The sequence below is a fragment of the Culex quinquefasciatus genome, chromosome 1, assembly GCF_015732765.1.
Source record: "Culex quinquefasciatus strain JHB chromosome 1, VPISU_Cqui_1.0_pri_paternal, whole genome shotgun sequence".
NCBI classification, from domain to species: domain Eukaryota; kingdom Metazoa; phylum Arthropoda; class Insecta; order Diptera; family Culicidae; genus Culex; species Culex quinquefasciatus.
In genome coordinates, this window is record NC_051861.1 from 24,027,477 (window position 1) to 24,047,827 (window position 20,351).

Consider the following 20,351-nt stretch of genomic DNA (forward strand, 5'->3'; position numbering starts at 1 on the left):
TATTTGATTTTTTAGAGATGAAAACGTAAAACAAAACCAAAATCGGAAAAAGTAAAGCGCTCAGCAAATGGCTGATTTTGAGGTGAAAATTAAATCAAAACACTCACAAACACACACACACGCGTATGAAAATGAAATTTGTAAAGTTTTGAGAATACAACAAAGTACACAAACTGCACCCGTTTCGGTTTTGCGGTCTTTCGTGGTAGCACACACGCACACAACGAAAGAAGGTGGGGAAGGTTTGTGGAAAATCGGAAAATTTTAATGGAAAACTAAAAAATCAAACAACAGTGTGGAAAACCGCGTGGAAATCGTTCGAAAAAGTGTAGAGTTTGTAGAAACAAATTGAAAACTTAAAAAACGCTATCCAGACACAGTTAAAATAAGAGTTAAAAAAAACACAACCGGAAAATCATAATAACATATGTGTGTGCGGACATACCAAAGAGGGTAAATAGAGCATCAGGCGTGACCATCTACAGAAGAGAAGAAAAATAGAGAAAAATCAGTTAGCAGATGAGAAAAACTCGGTTTTTTCGCGTGTGATTTTTTTTTGACTTCGATGGTTTCGAAGGGGGATTATTTCCCTAATTGAAGGGCTTTAACTTTCAATGGAATAGTTTAGGAAAGATAGATAGAGAAAAAAAAATAAAAAAGGGATATTAGACACTACTAGATAGCAAAAAACAGGCTTCGTGGAGGAAAGATTGTAGAGTTAACAAGCACAGTTTGGTCTTCAAAACTTGGGAAGATCGCGACCATCGGATACGTTGAAGAACATGCTGATTTCGGCGAAAGATAGACAGTATAACAGTTTGCCTTGTACCGCTCAACCTTCATCGATAAAAAAATAAAAGCCAACTCCGTCCAACTGGTATAAACTGGCCCAATAAACTACAACCTCGCCCGCAGTTGCTCCCGCGCCCGCCGACGAACGCAAACAAGACAAATGACCGATTTTAATTAGGTTTTCCGGGCGGACCCATCTTGCTTCTCGCGCGCCAGCCAAGAAATGGCCATGATGAAGTGGTTTCCCAGCGTGGTGGTCAACCCCTTCTAGTTCGCGAGTTTGTTTCGTTTCGTTTCTCTGCCGCGATAAAACTGGATTATGGCGCGCCAAACGAAAGGGAAGGAGGCGGTAGAATTTCCAGCGAGAACCAACCGACCAAGGAAAATTAGCAGTAATCATAACAATAGTGAGTAAGGGGGCGCGGAAGACGGGGGGGGTAATAGATTTTATATCACTAAAAAGGGATAAATTGCAAAGGGGTACGAAAAAAGCACGAAAGGAAAAGTACACTCGTATAAATTTAATGAATTTTTAAGTGAGAGAAAATAAACTCCGCGCTGGGACCGCTTCTGCACAAAGTCGGGGCCGGGCACTTGGGATGAAAGGGTTTCAAAAATAATAAAAATAAATGATAATGAGATGAAGCGAATGAGTTTTGCTTTTGGCTGCCCGAGGCAACATCGCGTCATCCTCACCAGCGTCGTCGTCGTCCTAGAAATGACGATGAATTTTCCGGTGGCGTAAGGTGGCGGAGATGCTGGGGGGAAAGGATTTGAACAATTTGAGCAATTGTGAGAGCGTGACTGTAAGCAGATTTTTGACGGCGCGCGCCATTATCATCCACCGACGAACGACCTTGGTAATGGGACGCGATGTGGATGAAAATCGCGACATTTGAACGCGAGTGGTGATAGTGAGATAACGCGGAATTGGGGCATTCGTGGTGGCAGATGAAGGATTGAGCTTTTTTTTAACAAATGCGGTAAATTGGTGTGAAAATCTACCACTTTAGACACTGTATAACAGTTTGGATGAAACTGTTATACGCGCTCGAAACAGCCCTAGAATGCTGATGCTGATCGGCTGATTTTAAACTTTAGAAGTAGAAGCACAATATTATTTTAGACAGTATAACAGTTCGCACCAAACTGTTATACAGTTCCAGAAAAACCACCCGACCACTGTTTTTCAATTTCCACCTCAAACGAGCGATTTCTGGCCACAAATGGCGCACGAAAGTACGTGCCAGTCCATCGCAAAGCTTGTAATAGCTTCGTTCATTGTGTTACTGCAATTTAATTTGGATAATGAAAATTATCATTCCACAACGGTGAATAGCCGGCAGCGGTCGTCCTTCGCCATTCCGTAGGATCCCTTCTCGGTAGGGTGAGGCAAAATAGAAAAAAAAAACGCTCGCTCACTCGTAATGAGAATGATAAACAAAGTGCAGGTCGGGCAGGACGAAGATTGAGAATATCTCTCTCCCTCTGTCAGGATGGAAAACATGGCAGCACGATCTAGATAGTCTCCAGCGCCGCCGGAGTGCCTTTGATGTAATTTAAATTACTTTTCTTCAAGTCTTTCCCCGGGAGTTCGTCTCTGAGCCCTGTTTTTCTTCCAGAAAGAGCGTTATCAGTCAAATTCTTTTATCTACAAACAGTTCCAAAATACCGAAAATAGGTACAAATTTCCAGTAGCTTTGATGCTCGTTCTTCGTCAAGAGTGTCACGTCCGCCAGAAATCAATCCAATCAATTTCACGCCATTTTACTCGCCAAAACCAACACTTTGTCTGGTGCCATCGCTCAGGATAAAGGACTCGAGCGGCACCGCCAGGAACAAACATCGCCCGAAACCGAATTTAAATCACTTTACAAACAAGTTTATCCTCCGTCGTCCTCGTACGCTTCCTGCCCACCTTGCCGCGGCAACAAGTGACGCCCAAAGTCGGGAACGCTTCGATAACGAAGAGCAAATAACGAGTTGATGCAATTTTCTCACTTTTCTCCTTATAACTATCGGGGACGGAGGGCGACGGTGGAGAAGCTGCCGCCAGGCTCTTCCCGACAGAAAAGAAAGCGCTTCTTCCCGAGAAAGAATGGAGCGAACGCGCCGTGAATGGAAAAACTTTCCCGCCTCCACTCTGGAACTTCCGACCGGATTGTTGTCGCAGAAGGAGGTCGGTTGATTGTCGACCGAAAAATTGCGGGATAAATCACTCGACAAGTGTGTGAATTTTAAGCACATCACAGCCCCCTTCGGCTACCGCAAAGGGGAGGCGAAAAGGACAAAGTTTAGTTCTGGTTGGGCGAGCGTGCAACAGATTGCCAGCTGTCTTGTCTTTTGATTGTGTTCTGACGAGGGGTTGAGCGATGGAAAATTGAGTTTAGGTGGAAAATGCTTCGTTTTTCTTTAATTTAAGCCACATTCAGTAAAATTCAACGTTTTATACCAGTTTTAAAAATCTGGTATAAAGTGGTATAAAAGCACAAAAACAGCTCCCGACACTAGCATGAACTTGTTTAATCACATCAAAACAAATGATCGACCACAGACATGCTCAGAATCCATCCAACTCTCATTTTCCTCAACATTAGCTCGAGAAAAACCCTTCAAACAGCTTAAAAATTATCGCCTGCCCTGGAACTTTTTTTTCAATCCCAAAGAAAACGCTCATCCTTCGCACGGAGTAAGTTTATCTTCCCGACCACATCTTGGCCAGCGATAGCCAACCGACCGCATCCGCATGTTCCGCACACCCCCAGAACCCTGGGTTATTGCGGTATAAATTATCTTTCACTTATTTTTGAGACTACTTTTTTTTTGTGTGCGCTGTGCTTCGAGTGTGGAGTCCACGATTTACATAAACGATTCCCCGTGGCGGGTCGGACAGAATTGGTGATGGTGGAGAGGGGCGGATTTGGAAAAGTTTTTTCCCAAGCAGCCGGACTAGGTGGGGGTTGGAGAATTGCAAAACTTTTGAAGAAGGGCCACGGCGCGCAGGGCGCAAGAAAATATTACGAAATAATAAAAAGAAATTGAGAAATGTAAGACGTTGTGGGTGGGCGGTTAGTTCCAGAATGCGAAACGCAATCATTTTGATTATTATTATGCACAAAGTATTTTTCGCAATTTCATTTTTTCCCAGTGTCTTTGGGGGAAGGAGGAAAATTAAATGTACGCGCGAAAGGAAAAAGTTTCTCTGGTTATTCAAGGAAAAAAATATTTGAGGGAGGCCCCGTTGAGTGGTCATAAAAGTAGAGTGTATTGCTGTGGTCCAGCGAGATAAAGTGGGTTCAATCTGGGGAAGGTCGAGTCTAAACGAAAGTAAAAGCAGAATCGGAGTTGGACGGGTCACGCTGGCGGTCTCAAAGAAGATGTCATCGAATATTGCAGCAGAGTTCAAAGCAATAGAAGGCAAAGAGCGAGCAGGCACAAGTTGAGACAGAGTTTTGGGGACATGTAACACGAAAAAAGATGGTTCAGTTTGACGTCAGAGCGGTAGAGATAGAACATACACAGAACGAAAACAACCTGGAACAAAACGACGAACTCGAGTGGTCAACGAATTCGATCAGAGGGAGAGTAAAAACAAATGGATTAATCAGAGAGCAACAGAGCAGAGCATGTTAGAAAAGCAAACTAGGGATGGAGGTGGGTAGAACTTCGAGGATGCTCGGTACAGGAACAGGAGAAATAAATCGCTAAAACAACTGAAAGTAAACGAAAACAAAAACAAATCTCGATGCATGTTAACAAACTGAAGCTGTCGTGTAACGAGATCAAGAGTAGACAGTGAGAGTTATCTGTAGGAAAGAGAGAGAGAGAGAGACTCAAAAGGGATAGTTAGATAGCAGTAGTTGGCAAAAGTTTTAGAAAGAGCAAGAGATAGAGAGAGTGATCAATGCGTGTGGTAGGAACAGTGTATAGTTACCTCCTCGTTGAGATTGGAGACGAGCAGCACGTTGGAGAGGCCGCGCAGGACGGCAGGGTTAGGCGTTCCGAGGCCACCGTTGGAGGCGAGCGCAAAGGCTCCCAGGTTCGGCAGGGCACCGCCGTACGCACTCGCCAGCGCTGGATTTCCGAGACCTAGACCGAAGGGTGGGATCACACCGGGGGTCGCTAAGCCATTCACTAGAAAATATGGAGATTTGTCTAATTTGACTATTACACGGTAATTGCCCCGGCCATCGACAACAGAGGTACAACATCGAGTACGGCTAGCTGGGAACAGCAAAACTCACCTAGTCGATCCCGTGTCAGCTGGGGCCGCTGGCCGGCCGCCAGCAGCAGGAGATCTCCCGCGGACACCAGTCCGCCGGCGCTCGCGATCACGTCGCTACCCGGTTCGCCCGACGGCAGCGTGGGGTTCGTGTAGTCCCGCGATTTGTCATTGTTGTACTTGACGTTCAGCGAGGTCAGCTTGCTGTTGTCGATGCGCAGCGTGCAGCACCCGTTGTAGATGTTCTGACCGTCCAGCGTCTGCTTGGCGTGCTGGGCTGTCGTCGCGTCTGGGTACTGGATGAGGGCCTGGAACGTAAACATTATCAGGACACATTTTTCGATGTGTATAACAGTTCCCTGAAACTGTTAAACTCAATAAAATTGCCTGGAAAAGTTCCAGATAACTCAGGAAGGTCACAAAACATGAATTGGTGAATTTTTCTCGGTGTATAACAGTTTTGCGAAACTGTTATACTCTCCCGAAAAAAAACCCCAGCGTAATCAGTGCGGTGTCAGGACTCATACCCAACCAAAACAAGTAATTTTCAGTCTTTGCACCTACCTGGAACGAGTTGTTCTTGGTGAAGGTGACAATCTTGAGCACCTTGCCGAACCGCTGGAATATCTGGTACAGAATGTCCAACGACACCGGGTACAGCAGCGACTCGACGATGACCCGCAGCACGGTGTTGGGTCCGCCGGCGTTACCGCCCACGTTCGCTCCTGTTCCGGCCGTGGTGGAGTTGGTGTTGGCGTGGTCCAGCGCCAGCGGCAGTGGCGAACCTGTCGGCGACTGGGTCAGATCCTGGGTTTGTAGGGTGACATTCTTTAGAGAAACTGTGCGTTAGCGAAAAAAGGGCTGCAAGCGGAAGGGGGAAAGGCCGGGCACTTACCGTCGCCGTGTGGTTCTGGTCGGTCTTGAGCTCTCGGTGGTTGCTGAACTGCACGTACACGGTCCGGCCGCGGACGATCGGGGGCGTGGCGGTGAACATGGTGACCATGCTGGTCGCGGCGCTCTCGTCGGCCATCTCCAGGAAGGCCTGGTTCTTGCCCTTAAGCACCAGCACGTTGGTGACCCGTCCGAACGGTACCCCGAGATGCATCACGTCAACCTCGCTGGACTCGTTCGGGATGTTCCGGATGTGGACCACGCGGGACGGCTTTGCTACAAGTGGAGAGAGGCACGGGAAATTGATTAAAATGCGTGAATTATTCAATCGGTTTCATTTTTATCCCACTGCTGGCTGCTGCGTTACAAATTTAGCCAAGTAAATGCCAACTCGAGTGGGAAATACACGTGCTCCGGTAATCCAATGATGGAGTCCGGGGGCGATGGCAAGAATCAAACGGCATAATGAATGGAGGGCAAAAATCGGACCGCTTTCGAACGATTATTCTCGCGAAGCAGCACTATGCGATTGAAACAAGGTTTGGTAGAGTCAAAATCGAACCAAAAGTTATTAATCGTGCTGATTTGAGTTAATAAATATTGCAATTTAACCTGTATGATCAAAACTTGTAAAACTAGATTGATTATTCACTCAGCATAGAGCTGAAGTGCTGGTGCTTTGCAATGTTATTTGATTTGAGTCTAAGTTTTTTTCCTACGTCCAATTTTCAATGCACACAATCTTTTATTTAAAATTAAAAAATGCAGTATCGGGTTTCCGCCCCACAGAGCATCCCTTTCCGGCGTGGACGACACCGTCCAGGCAGGGACCGGGCAGTCCGAGAGGAATTATTTTATTTTTGTTTTCGCAACAAATTATAAATGTGTACGCTTGAAACGGGCGCGCGCAACACATTTAATTTCATGACTGATCGTAAAAAGAGTCGACGGAGGAGAAATTATAAATGATCAATTTTTGATTGCACTTAATTGTTTTAATTGGTCGGTTTGCACTCCCGCGTACAGCGCGAAAGTTTGTTGCAGCATTAAAAATTCAAGTTGTCGAGTTCGATTGGATTGAAGTTATGAAAGGATAATCGAGAATTGAAGGACTCTTTGATGTTTAAATGCTCATGGAGTCCTGGATTTTCTGAAAATGGAACTCGAATGTGGCAATTATTTCAATCGAATGCAGAGCCATTAGGGAATCAAACTCTGCATTTTATACCAGTTTTGACAAAGTGGTATAAACTGGTATAATGTCGTTTAAATTACCCCCAATGTCCAGCTCGTATCTAGATCGCCTCAACATCGAATTAATAGCAACTCTTCGATAAAATAACATCGATTTCGAAATGCGCCATTGCCGTACACTTTGACAAAGTTGAATCACGACGCCGCCTCACACGTGTACAGGTCAAATCAATTTCCGTTTCCAAACGCCTCCGGCAAAACGGACAAACGGGTAGTTGCGACACCTGATGCAGGCGGCAATCATCATTAAATCTATTACGCGCCACTCTGTTATTAGGAGTTCGATTGATAATGGTAGGTTCCATTTACCCCCGAGAGGATGGACATTTCTTTGTCCTTTTTGCGGTGCGTTCGATTCTCTCATCGGGCCGTTTGTGTTTGCGTAATGATAGCCACTAATATCGGCAATTACAGAACTTCGATTTTGATGAAGGTGTCGAAAGAGTACTCAATTAACAATGTGAATTGTATACCTTCCAGGCAACAACAGGTGAAACTCAGGATCACGTTCACAAAAGTTGACAAATTTAGTTGCAAAAGTTGAGAAAAAGCATTTCCTTCAAAATGGAGCAAAGTACAATTCGGAATTCACAACCATACTATTCTTGAAAAAACTTGTGAAAAGTCAACTTCTGAAAAATCAATTTCTCGTCAATATTTTGATAACACTTATAATGGATACAGATAGATGTGCAAAGGTCTAACACGTCAAGTTATTCAGTTTTTATCAACCAATTTTCAAAAATATAAATAATGAAAATGCCATTCAAATTCTGAACTTCAAGACTGGTATTCTCTCATACATTGTATCAAATCATATGTTGTTTATAAACTGAATTGTTGGAAATGAGTTTTCTCATACTATCCATGCATTAGGTTTAACTAAATTTTAAAGTTTTTAAGTTGAAAACAATGAATTACTGGAAAGGGACCATTCATAAACCACGTGGACACTTTTTTGGTAATCTCGAACCCCCCCCCCCCCTCGTGGACAATTGTCCTTACAAAAAAAATCTTTTTTGTATGGAGCATGGACAACCGCCATACCCCCTTCCCCTAAAGTGTCCACGTGGTTTATGGATGGTCCCAAATGAACACGAGTATTTTACCTTTGCTGCAAACCTCCTATAGAAGTTTGGTAGCAAAGCTAAAAGACGCATGTCGCCACCTTAGAACAAGTAGCGTAAACCTATGATTTATAAAAAAAAACAATAGAAGTGGCTGAATATACGTAAACACATCTGTTATCAACTATATAACTATTTTTTTCGTGTTTCTAAACTTATTTTTTCCAAAAAAAAAATTCTTGTATTTTGTTATCAGTTTCATTAAGATCTGGGTACTGAATAGTGGTTCGCAAAACGGCCTCAATTTTGAACTGTCAAAGTGGAACCAATTTACTGTTCGCCAAAAGTAGAGAGTATTGTGATCGATCATTAAAAATTGTTAATTTTTTTACAAGAATGAAAAATGTGTGGCTTTTGAGGACCTGGGGTTGAAGTCAAAAAACCTTAAGAAAATTGAAGACGAGATCGTCATTTTTTTATCCAGGTTTTTAAGCGAAGATGGCGTTTGAATGTTGAACGTCCGAAATGTCAAAATCGCGCAGTAGCACCAACATTAGAAAAAAAAAATGTGACTGTCATGCCATGGCACACTTTTTTCGTAATGTTGGTACCACTGCGTGATTTTGACATTTCGGGCGTTCACCATTCGAACGCCATTTTCGCTTAAAAAGCTGGATAATTATGAATGGAAGTTGTTTATGGAGTCGATGCGATTGTATCCATCCAGATGCTGTCTTTGTTTGATTTCGTTTGAAAACCTGGTTTAGTGAAAATCCATTCTGTTTGTTGGATCAGCTTCGCAAGAATTAGCCATGTTTTTTCGCTGGATCAGGAAGAGTTGCAGGATTCCAAAATCAGACAAGGTATTTATCTGTGACATCGTAGAATTGCACTCTCGTTGCAATTTTTCGTCGATCGAAACGAGACAATTTTCCAGCAAAACATGTCAAAAACTTGAAAAAATAAAACACATGCTACTGATTATAAAACAGTTCATTTACCAGTAAGAAAAAGTCATGCTTGTGCTTGAACATCCTCCTACTTTGTAGATGTAAACAAAGTGGGATCATTCGAAAATCACGTTACGCATTTTCTCTATTCAACACCCAGATTAAGATAATCGATTTTGTACTTCAACCCGGCAAAAATGCATACGAATTTTGGCAAGTAACCTAACTAGTGGCGCCGCCTACATTTGAAACACAGTCACGCTTGCAAAACCTTGATTAGATCTATTGAGGTTTTGCAGCGCGACTGTGTTTCAAATGTAGGTGGCGCCAAAATGGGGTTACTTGCCAAAAATCGTATTCCTTTCTGCTGGATTGAAGAACAAAATCGCTTATTTCTCATGATTCCCTGCATCAATCTTAATGAAACTAGTTGCAATAGACGAGAAAAAATTTTTGCTTTAAAATAATGAACATCATTTTTTGGGCGCGCAAAAATTTGTGAACTTTTTCTTTAAAATGTTGATTATGAAGGAAAAAACACATTTTTTCAAAAAATCTTAGGTTTACGCTATTTGTTCATAGGTGGCGACATGTGTCTTTAAGCTTTGCTGCAAATTCTCTATAGAGATTATTTTTATGAAACTTATGCCGGATTCGGATGAGAAAAAATATTTGCAACCATTTGGTGTAGGGGAGAGTGGGGAGACTTGATCCCCTTTTTATGTATCGCACATAGCTCTGTCAATTTCTCACAAAACTATAAACTTTTTGCATGAATTGAAAGCTTAAACATTCATCTATGTTTGGCTAGTAAGGATATTTCATCAGATGAACTCTTCGAATCATGCCAAGCGTTTTAAAAAAATATTTTAAACCGGCATTTTAAAAATGTTAGGGGTAACTTGATCCCCCTTTCAACATTTTGAAGAAATCTTAAGCAAAATGTTTCTTATTCATCCAAACTTTTAATTTTCTATAAGTTACAGCAATTTCACATAAAACCTGTACGTTTGTGTTCAAAATATAACAAGTTTATTATGTTAAATATTTAAAAACTTAAAATATTATTTTTTAGACCAAAATTAAGCATGTTTACAAAAGCTGGAATTTTTTGTTTACGAAACTTTTGAAAAATGGTTCAAACTGCAGTAAGTTATGTACAACCAGTGTTGCAAATGAGTGATAAAAAAGCTATCAATAGATTATCTCTGCACCAAAAATATCCGAGAGTATAGCGGCCGTCACTGTAGCTTGTGAGATCTCTTCTTGTGTCTCGTGATTCCCAGCGATGTCATTCTCTCTCTATCACTCCTCCCCTTTTCCTCGACTATGCGCTCTCACCGCTGAGTCTCTCAATCTCTCCGAAAACTGCAATGAGAGAACGCGAGATGGAGATTAGGAGCCGACCACGCATGACGTCCTGTTAAACTGCGTTTGCGAAATTGGTTTTGTGGCGGCTTTTGTGGTTAAACGCTGTTGCGGTAGCATGATTGTGGAAGCGGGAATGAGAGAGAAAAGGAAAATGTCAATCGCGAGTGGGTAAACACGAAAACGTGTTCTGCTATGTTCGGCGCTGAGAGTTTCAATGAAGAGAGAAGAGCAGTTGTATTTGAGGCATGAATATTCAGGCGAGATAATTGTAGTTGCTGAGAGCTGATACTTTGATATTTTAACAACCCTGTGTACAACTATACTAAAGGAAACTATGTATGAAAACCCAGCTCAATTAATAAATCTTGAGGCTGATTCCAGTGACTGTAAAAATCAAGTCTCCCTAAACGCACTTTTTTAAACAATTGATTGTAAAAATAGTATGACGATAAATTTAACATTAAATGCGTAAGGGTTTTGGAGTTGATAAGTGTATCAAACAATTCATGTATAAAAAATATTTTTTTGAATAATTTTTGAGTGTTTTCTATACATATCAATACAAAGAAAAAAGATCTCTTGGAAGTTTTTTGCAGCTCGTTTTAGAAAAATGTGTGTAACTGAATCTAAACATTTTTTAATTTTTTTCTTTGTTTTCTACAATGAGTTTTAGTTAATTTCGCACAACTTTCTAGAACAAAGCTAATTGTTTTACCCACATGCTGACGAGATACAGGCTTGGGATCAAGTGTCCCCGGGGATCAAGTCTCCCCACTCTCTCCTACAACTTTCCAATATTTGTTTGATTTTTCTATGAGAAAACTGTAAATTTAGAAAAAGATAGTAATTTGGACTATTTGACAAGAAAGTCTATCAAAAATCAATAAAAATTGTTGAATATACGTTAACACATCTGTTATCAACTATCTAACTGATTATTTCATTGATATATACGGGGAAACTAATTTTTTCATGTTCCAAAACATGTTTTTAAAAGAAAACGGTCACAAACTTTTGCGCGCCCAAAAAATTGATATTCATTATTTTAAAGCAAATTTTTTTCTCGTCTTTTGCAACCAGTTTCATTAAGATTGATGCAGGGAATCATGAGAAATAAGCGATGTTGTTCTTTAATCCAGCAGAAAGGAATACGATTTTTGGCAAGTAACCTCATTTTGGCGCCACCTACATTTGAAACACAGTCGCGCTGCAAAACCTCAATAGTTGGTCATTACACAATTCGTGAAAGGAAACTAACAAAAACTGGTATAACTGGTATAAAACCAGAAAACCCCCAGTTTGTTTAGCTTAATGTCGTGTAACTGTTTAAAATCATGCTTTATTTCATTTTAATTTTTAATGTTGATGGAAAATATATTTCATCAATCGTAACTTTGTGCAGCGTACCTTCATCTGTAAATGTAAGTTACTCCCAACATTTTCCCCGACATCAACTCCGACTGAATGGACGTCAGCCAAATGAAGATAAATGTCCTTCCCGGTTCGTCCCCTCCCCCTCGGTCGTCTAGCCATGGAAACTAGAAAACGAAACGCTCGCGCGAAACTTTTCAGCTTCCTTCCTCGTTTTTTTGCTGCTCACTCTCGTTCTGTGAGATCACACGAAAGCATCAGTTTGGTTCGATTCTTTTTTTTACCTCAGATTTGTTACGTACGCTCTCTCTCTCTCTCGTTCAGTCCAATCATTGAATGATTTATAATAAACATTAACTTATTCCTTGTTTGGTGTCCTGATGGCGCTTGAAACTTTTCCAGGAGATATTTTTTTCCCTCTTCTTCCACCTTCATTCATTCCGTCAGCGCGAGAAGCCACAAGTTGGAAAATTTTCCGGGGAAGGCAGAAACAAGCATTTCCACTCTCACTTGTTGCCCTCAACGAGGACGTTTTCGGCGGGAGAGTTTTCCATTTTCATTATTTTAATGTGTTTTTAAGTCTACTTTAAGGTGCGTCGCGCCAGGATTCTGCGGTTTCCTTGAGAAGTTTCCTGTTTTGTACCCCCCAAAAGTATGCAACCGTCGTGGTTTTCCACCAGATTTGAACCACCAGATGGCAGCAGGACTAGATGAAGCGAAGCGCGTTCGTCGAAAATGGGTTTCGAAGCGATATTCTCTGTCGAAGCAATTTATTATGGTTTAATTAATATAATTTATTAAAATTTATCATCATTATCCGTTCGAGAGGAAGCGGAGGAGGTTGGATTTTTTGGGGACGAGTGGAAGCGAAAATTCCTAACATTTTAAAACAGAGAGTTTGCTTTTAATCGCGAACAAATGAAGCCTGAGCCGAACGCCATCTGGTGGGCTGATCCGCTGGATTATTATAAAGCGTGGTTCGATTCGGGAGTAAATTTTAATTAACAACCTCCCGCCACCTAGGATGGGCTCCACAAGTGCTTTGGGGAAGGGATGATTCTCCGGGTAGCAGCAGTCAGCGGGTGGTGCGATAATTGATTATTATCATTAATTTGTTGACGGCGTCAGATTTGGTTAATTGAAAGCTGTTTTAAACCTAGCTGCAGCAGCGCAGTGGTGAAAAACTTGAAAAGAGCTTGAATTTTCATTGCTGACAGGTGGATTTAATGGGCACTGGTGAATGAGAGGTTATCCTTGTGAAGGAATAATGGATTCAACGCTGGAGGTTTTAAAGTTAACTAAAACGTAACGTTTATTTTGGTCATGATTTTATTAAGTGAAAATATTAATAAGAAACTGATTTAGCATTTTATTTTATTTTTAAACAAAAAATATATCTCTTGTTTGACTTTTTGAATTGTCCCGAGAAAATTTCACATCAGATGATTGAATCACGAACACATTTTATTTGCAATTCCGTCGCAAAACTTCTTAATTTTCGACTTTTCCTGTCTTTCTCGAACGACGAAAAGGCCTACTTCAGAATCAGAATCAGAAATCAGAATCGAAATGTAATACTTTTTGATACAAGGGCTGAAAAGTTATACTTTTCAGCACTAAAATAGGTGCTGAAAAGCTGAACTAAAAAATAAACATTAAGATTAATTTCAAGGTCATTCCAGAATCTGGAAAATTTCAGTGTCAAGTCATGTTTAAATAGAAATTGGTGTTAAAAACTTTTCAAATTTTCTTGCGATAGACCCAAAAAAATGACTAATGACTCTGCGACATGTTTAGCAAAGTTCATCCAAAAGAAAAGCCACTTCTCCCCTTCCTCCAAAATCCGAAAAATGTCCTCTTCATAAATCCCACCGCACCGTTGCCAAGCCACCCCATTTTAGAAAGCCCGACCATGTTTTTTTTGGAAAACACACCCCTAAAAAGTAAACATTGTTTTTCACCGCGTCCTGGCGAAAATTCAGCCACACAAAGAAAAACATGACCATAAATCAAAGCTCGCCGCCGCCAACGCACACTCGAGAAGAGAAGAAAATCTCAGCGCACTGAAAGGGTCGACCGACGACAGAAAGAAAAACTTTGTGGTCACTCACGGTTCACCGAGTTTGGAAGACGGTTGGCGAGGGGTTGGTCACCTTTTCGGAGAAGTCCCCCTCTTTTATTTTTTGTTACAAGAAAGTAAATAAATATTATAGCGAATTCACGGTGGTTAAGGGGCACGGGGGTTGAGTTAAGGATCGACTCCGACGACAGGACACGGCACGGTGTCCTAAATTAGATTTATAATAATCACTGGAAGATTTCGTTTTTTTTTGTGTGTGTCTATCCTTGAGAAGCGAAAAAAAAGGATAACGAAGGGTTGACTCCGTCCGTAACCCGGTTTACCGAGAAGTGAGAGCGAATTCAGATTTATGTCCTATTAAGAGGCCGTGCTTAATATTTATGAATTTGGAGATTAAATCTCGTCCACTTGTTGTTGTTGTTACCTTTTCTGGACACTGTGCCCCCCTCAGGGGAAAACCTGTTGACTTCCGTTGGCAACCACCAACCCTTGTTCGCTCCATAATGGAATCCAAAGAAGAAATCCGGAAAGCATAGCTTTGGGCTACAACCGCGTTGTCGTCATCTTTGGAAGACGACACAGGGAAAAATAAAGCATATTCGTTGCCTACCTGCAGGCGCTTTTGCCTAATGATCTCCCGTGGCGACCACATGATACGGCTCCTAAAAGTAGGCACCGGAAAGCATGTGTGACGTATGTGGGCGAAGCTGTGATAAAATATTGTAACAGGGGAGTGGAAAAAAATGGGAACGGGCCAGTGTGGGGAATAACACGTGTGCAACTTAATGTCGATTTAGGATAAAAGCCGAAGCCTAAATCTGCTGGCTAAGAAGATGCCTTCGAGCGGGACATGTGATAATATGTTGAAAGGTTTTGTTTTTTCCGAATAAACATGGAAAAAATCTGACAAAGCAGGATTAGCCCTACTAAGAAGTTGCTCTTCGCCTAAGGATCTGTGTAGTTGGATAGAATTACCCGAAAATTGATCTTATGATCTTATGGTTAGTGACTTTAATTGGAAAACTGAAACTTTTATATAAATGAACTAACACTAGTTAAACTTGCATGCAATACTCGTCACTAATTTTAACGACACCTAGCGGTGAGTAGGGAAAAAACCGAACAAATAAAATTTTCAGCATAATTGTCCACTAATTACTGCAAATTATAGACCAAATATGGTCACAGTCCATAAATTCAACTCCCATCAACAAATTCGAGCCAGTTGTCCCACCAAATAAATATTAATGCTCGTCAAATTAGCACAACATAAACCAATACGATCCGAATTTTACGATCTCCATCAAACCACCCGTGACCCCTGCCACCCCTTGGAAACTTTCCCATTGTCCTTTTTCCTTTCCCCAGAGCATACCGAACCAGGCAGGAAAACAAAACAATAAAACGGCCATTCTTCTCAATCCATTCGTGCAGCCAGGCCAACAATGAATAAAACATCGATTGATCTTCGAGAGCTGGATTTTCCGCCCCCTTGGCTCGCTCAGCTGACTTTTTCCGCAGGAAAAGAAAAAGTTTTTGATTCCCTTCCGACCGAACAAATCTGTTAACGAGCACAATTGAATCGAGCAGCAGCAGTAGGGTGCAGAAACCTTTAGGAATTGGAAATTAAATGATAACAGCCCTCCCGCTACTTAGCAGGGCTTGGAGGAGAAATAGTCATCTTGATGGTATCTCAATCCGTCGGCACAAAACTTGGCCGATTGTTTGGTCCGACTTGGGTACTAATCTGTGCTAATCGGTCGGAGAACGGTTAATTGGTTGTACTAAAGGCTTGAACTGTCTTTCAAGTGATGCTTAAACGCAATTGTGCTAAATTTCATCACTTTTGCGTTTTCCCTCCAAAAATATTGATTTTAAGTGTTGTACTAAAAAAGTACTGTTATGTACTAAACTTGTACTAAAACACAATTCGAAGAAGCGAGCATCTGCCGCCGCGCCTCTTTATCAACGGACTGTTTATCTATCATCAGCCAGGCAATTTCCTCAACAATACCGAGTTCAAAGGACTCCAACCCCTTAAGAAACTTATTCTTCCCGGCCGGATGGTTTGTCTTAAAATTTGTCTCATTTTCCACACCAGTGGCTGGCAAAACACAGCTGCCCTAATCGCACCGGTGCCATCTCCGAGGCCGTCCTGCCGGGGGAACCCTCCGGGCACCTTCTCGATTAGCCGTTTGATCTCTCGCGTCCCGAGAAGTCCGATTCTGTCATAACAACAACGTCAACAGATTATGGCCGACATTAGAGCCGGGCGCGTGTGCGGTTTTTGATTTAAAAGATATCGCCAAATTTCAACTTACTGATGCCGCCCACGCCGATCACTGAGTTGGTTTCCAGCTTGGCCTTCTTGGTCGCCAGGTCCTGGTTGTTGTTGTCCGATGCCGGTGCCATGACTGCTGCCTGGCTGAGGAGTTCGTCGCTTCCGCGCTGGGGAAAAAAAGGAGGAAAAAAGGGGAGGTTAGTGATAAGCCAACTTTTTTTTTGCGGGAGGGTTATTTATGAAAGTAATTTCTGGAAAACTTATCGGCAATTTTCAATCATCATGCAGCAGGTCAGGTGAAGCGCCTTTGGTTGTGAATATTTTTGATGTGATTGTGGGAAAAAATGATACTCCACTTTTCCAAGGGGATAAGGGAAAATCTCTACGGTTTCCCCAAGATGGTTTCGCTTGGAGTTGAACCTTTTTTGGGAAGGTATAAGTTCTAGGATACGCTCTATGCAAGCGTTGCGACCAAGAATACATGACCATGATTTTTTTTTAGCAGATTAGATCCTATTGATGATCAATGATAAGTAGGCTTAGTGATTTTTCACGCTCAAAAATAGCAAATTTCACGGGGACCTCAATTTCAAAACACCATATTTCACGCAAATTTCGCGGAACGTGAAAAATGTTAAAATAACTCTGAAAATCTTATGTTTAAATCACATAAACTACTTTTTATTCTTGATTATACATTATTCTTACATTACAAAAAAAAATCTTCACTAAATTTGAACGTGACACAAAAAAAAATCTCCTAATTTTCAAAAAAGTTTCCACCTGGTTCATGGATTTTTTGAATCTACTTATATTTTGAAACCAAATGTAGGGCATGCGTATTCTCATTTATTGAATAATATTCGACGTTTTATCAGTTTACATTTTATTAAATTTCACATCGAAGCAAGATTTAATAATCTTGTCCAGCCGAAATGAGTAAAACGGTTTGAATTTTCTGCGACATTTAGCCCATTCGAAATAATTTTTAAGGTTTTCATCTCTCTTTTCAAAAACTAAATCTAAAATCAATACACAAAAAATGTAATTTGTAACGAAATCAAATTTTTTATTCAAAATTAGAAAAGAAAAAACAAAAAAGGTGGTATTTTTTAACTTTCACGGGAATAATTCCACCTAAATAATTCCACCTAAATATCAAAATCCACCTAAATATATATACTTTCACGAGAATCATCCACCCAAATAATCAAATTTCGTTAAAATTAAACAGGACTCAGAAAAAATCTGAAATGTTTTGAAAAGGTTTTTTGAAAGATTAAAAATACTCCTCATTTTATTTTGAATAAAACAAAGCTTGATTCTTTTAATTTCTTTTGAAATTATACCTTTAAAATAAAAAAGTATTAAAGTTTTACTACAGCGAATGTAAATATATTATTAAATTTAGTTAGTTCTTAAAAAAAAAACTTCAAAATCTGATTAATTCTTTTAATGGATCATATCAAGCTTTTCAATTGATAACTAATAAAATTTACTTAAATAGTCTTTATGTTTGAAATATTTATTATGATCTTATCTGAAAAAAAAATTAGGGAAAATTTATAAATTTCAAGAATTTCACACAGTTTACGAAATCAAAATTCATTAACCTGAACGAGTTTATGTACTCGCTTTATTCTACAGTAGTTCTTAAGAATATTTTTATTCCTATTTGAGTTTGATGAAATATTTTGAGAAAAATTGTTACAGTTTCACACAAACATCAAATTTCACGGGATTTCGCGGAAAAAGCCAGATTACACGGATTTCACGCTGTCCGCGAAATCGTGAAATTTCACTAACCCTAAATTGATAAGGTATATGACCCAATTTTGGACCTAGTACCTATGTTGGACCTATTTTCATTAATCGAGATAGTTCAGGCTTTTAAAGTAAGAAGAATATCAATTAGGTCCAAAAATTCTGGCCTCGTTGCTTATCAGATTTGGCTCGCGACATCTTGAATATTTTTTTCTGTTTTGCACTGACATTAAGCAATTTCGTCCGGATTTCGAGCAATGTAAATGTTGTTTATTTAATTCTTGTATGTTTTTCGTCACTAAACCATTGAAATAACTATTCTATTATCGAAAAAAACTAAATTCAAAACATTTTTTTTCAAATCAGCCGCGTTGGATCAGTTTTTGGAGCTACTTTGCAGTCGGTTCAAGGCTGTCACCAACACATGTATAACAAGTTGTTGCCAGTTTTATTTATCAAGTTATTTCGATATTAAGTTGAAATTAAATGAAATTATTTATTTTAATATTTGAAAGAAATTGAAATCTTAGCTTTAAAAACCAAATGATAAACAGAAACAATATGTTTTTATGTTTTTTAAACGATAAAAATGCAAATTGATGACAGAGATTTTGACGATTTTCAGGACCGATTGCAAAATATCCCAAAATTTAAACTGATGTTGATTTATTTTTGTCTTAACATCATTATCACTAACTTAGTTGCATATATTTTTATTTTTTGTTTAAAAAAATGCAAACTGGCTACCCTGTTGGAATTGAGTACATAATTGGCAAAGGGAGCGCGTGGTCGTAAAAAATATTCGGAGTGAAAAGTGATTTTTTTTGTGTGTGCCTTTTGTTTCGCATTTTTGTCGTGAATTGTGCGCTGCGAGGAGAAGATTACCCTCCGAAAATGCAGCGTTATCAGTGCATAATTGGCAAAGGGAGCGCGTGGTCGTAAAAAAATATTCGGAGTGAAAAGTGATTTTTTTTGTGTGTGCCTTTTGTTTCGCATTTTTGTCGTGAATTGTGCGCTGCGAGGAGAAGATTACCCTCCGAAAATGCAGCGTTATCAGTGCATAATTGGCAAAGGGAGCGCGTGGTCGTAAAAAAATATTCGGAGTGAAAAGTGATTTTTTTGTGTGTGCCTTTTGTTTCGCATTTTTGTCGTGAATTGTGCGCTGCGAGGAGAAAATTACCCTCCGAAAATGCAGCGTTATCAGTGCATAATTGGCAAAGGGAGCGCGTGGTCGTAAAAAAATATTCGGAGTGAAAAGTGATTTTTTTGTGTGTGCCTTTTGTTTCGCATTTTTGTCGTGAATTGTGCGCTGCGAGGAGAAAATTACCCTCCGAAAATGCAGCGTCATCAGAGCATAATTGGCAAAGGAGCGCGTGGTCGTAATAAAAAATATTCGGAGTGAAAAGTGATTTTTTTGTGTGTGCCTTTTGTTTCGCATTTTTGTCGTGAATTGTGATATAGTTTTCGATAAAAACGATCTAAGTTCGTTAGGTTTATCGCGCAGCAAAATTATTTTGATTCATTAAGAACGTCGTGTGGTGCGCGAGTCTTTTTGTGTTGAAAAGACCTTCCCATAGCTCCGTAGCTCGGAGGGCTCGACGTCGGTTGTTTGTGTGTTAAGCCCTCTCCATAGCATCGTAGCTCGAGAGGCAACGAAAATCAATACCTTATCTAGCTAACAGAAAGAAGATCGGAAGGCACTTGATGATTGAGTTCGTCGCGTCTATTCCGTTGCAAATTCATGAACTAAATGATTATATAATTAAAAATCAGACTACGCTATCATTGCAGCATTGCGTTTAACACCTCATTTTATAAATAAATATTATTTGGTTTTATCTTTCCACAGCCGGCTGTCTAAGATTAAACCATTTCATTTAAAATTTAACAACAGTTAAACGGGAAATGTCTCATCCGAAGCAACCGATTGTTTGCCTTGAGAATAAAATATAATACCTTTCAACAAACACTATGATTTTGGGTCGCATCATCATCTTCTATGATGAATCCTGACCAAACACCCTATCCTACTAACCAATTTTCAGGTTCCTGGCGCTTGTGGGGTGTAAGCACAGAGTAAATCAGCTGTCCTAGTAGCAACCTGCGCTAACTAACATTCCCGTCCCTAAAAATCGAGATCTACAAACTGACATGACGGGCGCCGTTGGTGGCCAATGACTGCTACCTATTCGCAACTGATCTTGTTTTGGCAATCATGGTGTTTTATCTTTTCAGCGCATTCATACATGCTGTTGATAAGGGAAACACCACTAGATCGTCGAAGCCTATAACCAGTAGTGCTGAAAGG

At 40.3% G+C, this 20,351-nt stretch overlaps 1 protein-coding gene across 13 annotated transcripts in view; it reads right to left on the bottom strand.

The window, feature by feature from the left end:
* The window catches only part of LOC6039090 (polypyrimidine tract-binding protein 1), a 466,473-nt gene that overhangs the window by 36,993 nt on the left and 409,129 nt on the right, over positions 1 to 20,351 (bottom strand). For 10 of the 13 annotated variants that reach the window (XM_038249980.1, XM_038249979.1, XM_038249974.1 and 7 more), the window contains 6 exons: positions 16,320 to 16,446; positions 5,910 to 6,181; positions 5,579 to 5,842; positions 5,037 to 5,322; positions 4,727 to 4,956; positions 446 to 479 (listed from right to left, as the gene is read on the bottom strand). In XM_038249980.1, the coding sequence (XP_038105908.1) occupies positions 446 to 479; positions 4,727 to 4,956; positions 5,037 to 5,322; positions 5,579 to 5,842; positions 5,910 to 6,181; positions 16,320 to 16,446 (1,213 nt within the window). The remainder of the gene's footprint in view (positions 1 to 445; positions 480 to 4,726; positions 4,957 to 5,036; positions 5,323 to 5,578; positions 5,843 to 5,909; positions 6,182 to 16,319; positions 16,447 to 20,351) is intronic. The other 3 variants (XM_038249972.1, XM_038249973.1, XM_038249971.1) reach the window with 3 other exon arrangements.